This window comes from Vigna radiata, unplaced genomic scaffold, assembly GCF_000741045.1.
Source record: "Vigna radiata var. radiata cultivar VC1973A unplaced genomic scaffold, Vradiata_ver6 scaffold_153, whole genome shotgun sequence".
Lineage (NCBI taxonomy): Eukaryota > Viridiplantae > Streptophyta > Magnoliopsida > Fabales > Fabaceae > Vigna > Vigna radiata.
Window position 1 is genome coordinate 725,816 of NW_014542917.1, and position 9,614 is coordinate 735,429.

At 34.9% G+C, this 9,614-nt stretch overlaps 1 protein-coding gene across 1 annotated transcript; it reads right to left on the reverse strand.

Moving 5' to 3' along the window:
* Nucleotides 1-1,180: 1,180 nt before the first annotated feature.
* Nucleotides 1,181-5,827, reverse strand: LOC106752590 (protein FLC EXPRESSOR). Its single transcript, XM_014634304.2, has 4 exons — nucleotides 5,211-5,827; nucleotides 3,180-3,346; nucleotides 2,770-2,858; nucleotides 1,181-1,589 (listed from the first exon to the last, which is right to left on the reverse strand). Exons 1-4 carry the CDS (start codon nucleotides 5,711-5,713, stop codon nucleotides 1,497-1,499), a joined length of 852 nt encoding a protein of 283 aa, XP_014489790.1. The 5' UTR covers nucleotides 5,714-5,827; the 3' UTR covers nucleotides 1,181-1,496.
* Nucleotides 5,828-9,614: the final 3,787 nt, after the last annotated feature.

The following is a 9,614-nucleotide window of genomic DNA, read 5'->3' on the forward strand; positions in this document are numbered from 1 at the left end:
GATCCTACAATATTTTAAAATTTCATTGGATGATGAAATACCTACCCTAAAAAACAGGAAGATGAGAATAGCAAGAGAAGTAATAAAGTTCTTTGGATTAAAAAAAAAAAAAAAAAAAAAAAAAAAAAAAAAAAAAAAAACTAGACAACACATGGGTTCACAAAAATTTTCCTCCTCCTCGTCAACGCAGTAGTAAAACACATCTTTAACAACAACCACCACCCCTTCTTCAACAACAAGCTTCTTCATTTGATGATGTAATGCGGGAAATCAATGATATCCAAACATTTGTTGGGGACAGCTTCAAAACTATGAATGATAGTATGAATGCTAGATTTAAACAACTAGAACTAAACATGGATGACCACTTTTATACAATTGATGCTTAAGTTGAACATCTAGAGCACAACATGCTGTATCTACATCGTCATTTTAGTCCACATGGCCAATTTTCTTCATAGATAGATTTCAATTTCATTGTATTTTCTTCTTATTTTATTTTTAGCTTTTCCTTTTGTAATGTATTTTCAATTTAATAAAATAGTTGAAATTTCATTTATGACTTTGTTTTATGCTTTCTATTTGTATTTACATTCAAAAAATTACTCATCCTAAACATAATAATACATTTCAATGTCATCTACAACCATATATTCACAAAAATTAAAATAACTACACAAAAATAAATTACATTGATGGAAGAACCAAAAAAAGTAGTTCATTTAACACCAAAATGCCTCTTGTATTTACAGCATAATTATAATCGATTATCAAAGAGTTTTTGTCTATATAACATGCTGGTAATCGATTACAACTATGGTGTAATCAATTACCAGAGACATTTTTGCTCATAAAAAGTAAAGTCATATCCCCCTACACGACTTCAGCATGTTATAATTGATTACAACGAACAAAAGTTGTTTTTAAAGTACACGACTTCAACCTTGGTCAATGCTACAGGGTGAAGTCGTGCAGGAGGAATATGACTTCTTCATTTAAAGTCGTCTAAAACCCCACGACTTGTCTATTCTCATAATTGGAAAACCTTTTGCCTAGATCCATAATTTCTTGCTCAAACTTGCCTAGCTTCATACAAAAACCCAAAACCAAAGTTGATTTTGCAACCCATTCAAACTTACAAAACGAAAACTATAATCCAATTATCTAAAGACACAAAAACTTGCAGAGTAAAACAATCAGGCACTTTTAAGGTTATACGAAAAACAAATTAGCCTTCTGAACTTTAACGGTATTGCTAAAGAATGAAATACACAGGAAAATTGAACCTACGCAGACTACCTGAACTGATTACACTGAAAATAAGCACGGTGATAAATATATACAAACTTTAAATTTATGAACATTTTCAGATATCAGTAAAGTAAAACTATATGCGCTACTGTTGAATAAGTTTCATTTGGGGGAATGGAGACATATTGCATTGCTACGTTACATTTTTTCAACTCTTGATCAAAATTTAAAGCATCCCCAGAAGACTACCGTGGTACTTGAGAACGTTGGTGATCATAAGAATGATGTAAGGGTGCTCCGGCTGCATTTTGAGAATGTGAGTCAACCCCAGCTTGCATCTGAAAAGTCAAGCAAATTTGAATTATTTATCCTCCTATATGCATGAATTTGTGCGGAGGTAATGTATTAGGAACTCACTCAAATATGAAAACAAAATATCCACTTGGATAAATACATTCAGCAATAGAACTCGGTTCAGTTAGCGGATCAAGTTTTTGTTCCCAGGAAATAAAATGACTCCAAAAACGAAAACAAGAAAAAACTGTGGAGGAAGCCAAAGGAAGTTCGTCAAATCACCAATTTGGCAGCAATTTCCTATTTTGTAAAGTTGGAACCTTTTTTTCATCATCGTAGAGTTAAATATGTTAATAAACATTAGAATCTATTCATTTTTCGATTTAATAAAAACAAATGTAGCATTCAAGAATCATTTGTATATTTCAGAATCAGACTGGGGAATCGTTTACGATCTGCTTGGTTTTGAAGGGAAAAATGCAGAGAATGGAAATAGGGAATAAATAGGTAACAGATAAAATTAAATGCTTAATTATTTTGTAGAGTAGGAATAGAAATAAGTTGTTTTGAAAATTGTGTAGATTGATCTATTCAATAAGAAATAAAAACAGAGATATAAGAAACAATAGCGTGGATCTCATGATTTAAAAATTGTTTCCTTTCTTTTTTTTCTTCCACCTAACACACTAAATTAATTCACTCCCTCTTCATATTTCCACCTCCACCCCACCGATCGAGACAGAGTTCTGCTCATATAAATGGATAGCATAATCTAGTGTAGGATTTGGCGTTCAAGGAAAGTTTCACAGGCATTACCAAAACAAATAGGCAGTTACTTTCTGCATCCCAAAAATTTCTTGCTGCACATATCTGCAATGTTTTTCTACCTTCTCCAGTCCAGAAGTCACCAAACCAGAATGAAATTTTACAGTTTGAATTGGTCAATCCCAAATGTGAAATCCCCGAAAATGATTTTAAATTCTGAATTGGTCAATCTCAAATATGATTTTACATTCTGAGTTGACGAATCTGAATGATGAAAAGATTCAGGAAGAGATTTATTTTAGGTGCAGAAAGCAAATGCCAAACAAATATAAACTGTTTCTGCAAAGTTTTTATAGATCTGAAGTGAAAAACCAAACTGTTCATCATAAATCAGATCCAGATGCACACTACTAGACTAGCCTGCAAAAGCCAAATCAAACTGGTGAGTACCATACATACCTGATGCATGCTATAAGAACCAGGAGGGTATCTGACTCCTCCATACCCCATCTCACGATTGTCATAGTTATCAGGAGGATATCCAGGACCTGTATAGAAACAAATCTATAGATTTATAGTACGCGTCTACGAAGAACTAAAAAGATATGTTTAAGTGTTTTCTTCTTATAGCTAAACAAATTTAGTCTCTGAAAAAGTATTAAAGAAACGCACTATATCAGTAAAATAACCAATATTTTGAGGTTTTATTTATATCATAATAACTTTAAGAATGTCTTTTCTAATCAAAAATATTTTCTTTAAAAAAATTAAACAGGTCCCTAACAAACAAAGTTTGACCAAGTTTTAAAGTTATACTTCTGTTATATCTATCAAGAATTTAAGATGAACGACCAAGAAAGTTAAATTACTTGGTTTTGCATCTGCAGCCATTGCAGCCCTTGCCCTCTTCTCTGCATTAGCCAACTCAGCACGTAACTTTTCAACCTCACTGGACATTATAATCATATTGTTGTCCATTGCCCGTTTGTGTTCGAGGTTACTAGCATGTGTCTTCTTCTCAAATTCAATAGCATTCCTGTAGCATCAATAAACGAAAATGTAAAGCATACACATTGCACAATATTCCAGACTATGTGAACTTTTGCCCTTGCATCTGATTAGATGAAAGAAATATCACTCTTCCAACAGGAAAAGATAGAGTAGTTGAATTAGGAAGCCTGGAATCAGTAGAGACAAGGACAATAACAAAATCTAGTTAGTCAGATTAAATCTTACTTTGTTATATAGGCTGACAAGTATTTGAACTGATCACAAGGTTCAATATTAGAAATCAAAATAAACAAGGAATGAGATATAAATCCGACATGCTTCTGTACACAGTGAACAATAGCCATCAACATTAGTTTTTTCGTCTTTTGCGAGCTCCATTGTGGCATCATGAAGTTTCCAAGTTCAAAGGAACTCAGACATCAGCATCAAGATTTTAGAATCAGTAGCCTTAATGCATTCAAAATCACAAACTAGTAAATAAATCATAAACCAATGGACTGATAATACATAATAAGTTCAAAAGCTAGGATTGCGTTTGATAGAGAGGAAGCACTTGAGAAAAAGAAAAAGAGAAAATGGTGAACAAAAATGGTAAAATAGGTTGTTTGGTTCAAGAGAGTAATAGTGATAATAAAATTTTGAAATTGCTTGCTTAGAAAAAGAAAAGAAAAGAAATTAATATATTAATTAAAATACAATTTTGTCCTTCTTTGACTTTTACACGTTTGGGGGAATAATTGATCACTATAAAAAACAGTTTAATCAATTATATGTTGACATATATCAACATATAATTGACTATACAGCTTACAAAATTGATTATATGATCTTGTTGCACTAACATCCTTATCTCTATTTGTGCGTTATGGTGAGTGCAAGCTAGCAGTGCAGAGCAGAAAGAAGAAAGAGTGTGTTTGTAGCAGATATCATATATGTTCCTCACTGTTAACTTTCACACGCACAGACAATTCAAGAAATAGACAAAATCCCCTTTTTGGTTCCTGTTAATTGGTTATTATGCTATATATCGTCTTTAACTAATACTGTCCATCAGATTTACAAGGATATAGCCACAAAAAGTAAGAGTCTTTCTAGGGAAGCGACACAACAACAATGAGATACGAGTTTAACCCGTAAGTTTCCAACAAAAAACTTTATGATAATGAATTTGAGTCTTCTTCCATGTAAATTGCTCAACATTCTCATTTCAACTCAATATGGGACTTAGACCTACGTGTTTTCCAAATATTTCTGCCATTTCTAACCAGAGAACCCATTTCCCATTTCCTTCTTCACCATTCAACACCACCAAACAGAGCATAAAGGAAATAACATCAGTGTTGTCAATAGCATGAATCAAATGCCAGGTATTTGCAGAAAGCTAAAAAGAACACCAGGATACGTGGTGTGTTAGCTGCCATATTGACGTGACTCCCATTTGGGAGAACAAAAATTAAAAAATACAACAATGAAAGGAGTAGCGAGTGACAAACACGAAGAACAAATAAAATTACTTTACTCCCATGAGAGCCTTCCACAACATGCTCAGAGAAGGGAAACCTAACAACTAACGTCGTCCTTGGGACAGTACCCACAACCATTTAGTGAAAGATATTTGTGCTTAATCAGAAGCACACCGTTATTTTAAATCCTTGCATTCACCCAATAACATTCAGCAACCGATATCTAAAAGGCTTTCAAGTTGCGCCTTCCTTTCTCCACTTTTTTCACGTCCAAGCCAAAAACGAAAACCATTCACCAAAATACAAAATGAGAACCAAAATGCCCAAGCTATCTCACTAGAAGCTCTAAACAAATAAATGAATGTCTTCAAATTTCATGGCCTCAAATAATCGATGATTCACATGACTAAAAAATTAACAATTTACCTTCCTCGTTGAATCTCGTGGAGCATGGCCTCTATATCGGCTTTGATCGCCGGCAAAAACTGCGCCTCGGCGCGCGCCGTCTCGAGGTCACTATCCACTGTCTGCAGCTGCGCCGCAAGCCCCTTCTTCGCCGCCGCAAGCTCTTTTACGTCCGCCCGAACCCGATCCAGCTCCGCGCTCATTGCGGCAACGGCGCGCACCTCCGCGTCCACCTTCAGCGACTTCTCATAGATCTCGCGCACTTCCTCGTCGCGCTCGGCCTTGACCTCGGCAGCCGTTGCGGAGAGGCGACGGAGCTCCTCCTGAGTGGCGGCGAGGTCATGCTTTAGGGCCACGTGGATGCCAGCGAGGCGCTGGTTGTCGGCGATGAGGTTCTGGATCTCGCGATGGCGCTTGTCGACGCGGTCCTCGAGGGCGCGGACCGCCGCGACGGATGAGGAATGTGCGAGGCGCGCTTCGTCGAGGCGCGTGAAGGAGGAGGGCGCGTGTTTGCGCCCCGCCATTTTGCGATTTTGAGAGAATCTGGTTTTAATTTGATGCACAATACAGAGGATAGAGCGGCAGTTGAGTGAGTGAGTATGGATGTGGATGCTGCAATCTCTCTCCCTGATTTTAGTTTACACCTTCTCAACTTTCAAATTTTAAATAAACCAAAAAATATTACTTTGGTTTCTATGGCTTGAGTTTCTCTCATAATTTTAATTTAATTTTTTAATTTTATTTGATTTATTCATTTTTATAATATTATTTAAATAATGTGATGTGCCTCAATTCATAATTTTTAAATTTTTTAATTAAAAACTTATTGTGTATATGTCAATAACAATGTCATGTGATAAAAGCATTGTTAAGTATAAGTGTTTATATTCAATTTGGTATTTTTATTTTTTTAAATTTTAATGGATTTTACTTTAATTCTTTTTAAAATGAACCAAATTTTTTCTTTTCTAAAGATTAAATTTAACTGTTATATTTATATTTTTATTAAAATTCACATTTTTATTAAATATTTATAACTTAAGTTTAGAGTTAATTTAAAATTAAATGAAAATTTTAAAAGTAAAAACTAACACCGATGATTTAAAAAAATCATTTCAACTATTTAATAAAAATGTCATTAACATTATATTAATCCATTATAAAATAAAATTGTCAAATTTAAATATCTTATTAATTTTTGTAAAAATAAATATTTCTATATTTTCTTTTCTTTGTTTTTCTAACACAACAATAATTATAATGATTTCTTTTAATATTGTAAAATGTGATAATTTTAATTTTAATTTTTATTTAATACTTTATGTGATTTTTAATCTTTTAAAATATTTAAACAATAGTGTCAGTTCTCACCCTTAAAATTTATGTTGTAATTTTAAACCTACGGTAACCTTAAATTTAATGAAAATATAAATTTTAATAAATATAATATTTATATAAAAATTAAATTTGATTTTAATTTTAAAAAAAAGAACATCTATCAATTTTTTAAAAACAGTTAGAATTCAATTAAACAAAAATAATAAAAATCAAATTGTATATAAGATACCAACCAGTGATATGACTGCTACTATGGGACACGATACTAAAATGACACAAAGACATTCTTTTAATTAAAAGTAAAAACTAAATAAACAAATAAATCACAACATGACATACATTATTCAGTGTTAAACGATTTAGAATAATTGACTAAATTAAACAAAATTAATAAAATTTAAAATCAAATTAAAAAAAATATTAAAATCAAATTAATCAAACTCAAAATATGTTAGAGATATTATATTTAGTTTATATTGTGTTTATGTTAATTAGGGAAATATAGTCCCTATAAGTTTATTAGGGAAATATTCTTCTTATTTTATTTTATTTTATTCTTACATATTCATTTGTATTTGGGTTTAGTCCATATTTCTTCTATTATAAATAGAGAACCCTATGTATATTTAACACAAGGGATTAATTCCAATATATAATTTTCATTATATTTAACATGGTATCAGAGCAGGTTTTCTGATCATTTTCTACTTTGTCTTTGTTGCCGCCGGTGGCGGCGGCCACCGGCGCCCCCCCTTAAAAGTTTCTTTTTCAACCTTTACCTTTATGCTTCAATGGACAATCTCTAGTTTCTGTCTCGCATATGTCCGGTGTTGTTGTCCGCCATTGCTCGTTGTCGCTCGCCACCAGCCGCCACTTGCCAGCTGTCCACCGTCACCGGTCGTCTGCTATCGCTGCCCGCCGGCCACTGTCACCGGTCGTCCGCCGCCGTCGACCACCGTCTTCGGTCGTCTGCCGCCGCCGGCCACCGTCTCCGGCCATCATCTCCGGTCGTCGTCTCCGACCACCATCTTCGGCAACCGTCTTCGGCAACCGTCTTCGGCAACCGTCTCCGGCCACCGTCTCCGGCCGTCGTCTCCGGCCCCGTCTCCGGCCACGGTCTCCAGCAGCCGTCTCCGACCACCATCTTCGGCCGTCGTCTCCGGCCACCGTCTCCGGCCGTCGTCTCCGGCCCCGTCTCCGGCCACGGTCTCCAGCCGTCGTCTCTGGCCACCGTCTCCAACCACCATCTTCGGTCGTGGTCTCCGCCACTTGTGCCACCGATGCACCAACACCTAGTCCTACCTCTACTGCTTCCGCTATCTTCTTCTCTATTCTGAAAGGTCTTCAAGGACAGTCAGTGGTTAACACCAAGAAATTTCAACACTAAAATTATGGGTTGAAACAATTTCACCAACCCTTTGTCAAATCTGTCAAATTTGTTTTTTGGGTGCTTTGATGAATAAGAGCTCATTATGATCTTCCACTTTCACGGTCTGCCATCGGCGCACCGTCATTTCCGTCATTCGTCGTTAGGGGGAGTATGTTTCCAGCCAGGTTTCAGGCTTTCAGACTCCACTAGTCAATGATGGCAGTCCTTGCAGTTTTGTCACTTCTAGCCACTACAGGCCCCATCAGTCAGTGATGGCATTCCCTGTAGTTTTGTCGCTTTTAGCCACTACAGGTCCCATCAGTCAGTGATGGCATTTCCTGTAGTTTGTCGCTTTTAACCACTACAGGCCCCATATGTCAGTGATGGCATTCCCTGTAGTTTTGTCGCTTTTAGCCATTACAGGCCCCATTAGTCAGTGATGGCAGTCCCAACAGTTTTGATGCAAGCCCCATCCTTACTTGATGGCAATCCAGTCCCTGGAGTTTGTTGTTGTTCTCCTTTGTCAAAGTCATCCCACTTGAAGTTTCATGGTGTTATTTGAAGTTTCGCAATAAATTGTTGTTAGTTGTTCGTTGACATGTGATTGCGCATCTGTTTACCGCACACTCTTGAAGACCGATCATATATTTCAAATTGAGTTTATTTATTCCAAGCTTGGTCCATACAATCTGTATGCTCCAGCTTGAGGGGGAGTGTTAGAGATATTATATTTAGTTTATATTGTGTTTATGTTAATTAGGGAAATATAATCCCTATATGTTTATTAGGAAAATATTGTTCTTATTTTATTTTATTTTATTCTTACATATTCATTTGTATTTGGGCTTAGCCCATATTTATTCTATTATAAATAAAAGGGGGTTACTCCCTGCACCTCCCCAATTCCAACCCCCACCCCCCATTCCATTTTTACCCTTTTCTCTATTTTTTCTATTCCAATTTTATCCTTTAGCAAAAATTTATATTTAGAAATACAATTTTATAATTTTATTCTCTCACCCCCACGTAACCTATTTATTCTTTATTTTTTTATCTTCATGCTTTCATCTTTACGCTTTCTTCCCACGAATTCTTTGTTCTATTTTTCTAGAAATTCTTTCTCCCATTCTTCTTGTATTTCAAGTGATAATTGAGATATCGATTTCTTATGAAAGAATTTGTCCTTAAATTATTATATCTCTGCATTACATTGGTGTGGTGGTGTTCTATCCAATCTCAACAGTGATAATTGAGATATCTCCCATTCTTCTTGTATTTCAAGTGATAATTGAGATATCGATTTCTTCTGAAAGAATTTGTCCTTAAATTATTATATCTCTACATTACATTGGTGTGGTGGTGTTCTATCCAACCTCAGCATTGGTGGTGGTAGTGTTCTATCCAACCTCACCGGCGATTCTCTTGGAGTCCAGGTTAGTAAAATTTTCGTAAAACCATTAAAACGGATGGCGACTTCCGTTTCCATTAAACGGATGTCAACATCCGTCGATGGATTCCCAGATCCGTTTAAGAGTTTTTAGATTATATTATATTTTTGTTAGTTTTATTTTTTAAGATTTGTTTTTATTAATTTTATTTTTTAAGATTTNTTTTTATTAGTTTATTTTTTAGGATTTGTTTTTATTAGTTTTATTTTTTTAAGATTTGTTTTTATTAGATTTTTATTTTATTAGTTTTATTTTTTAAGATTTGTTTTT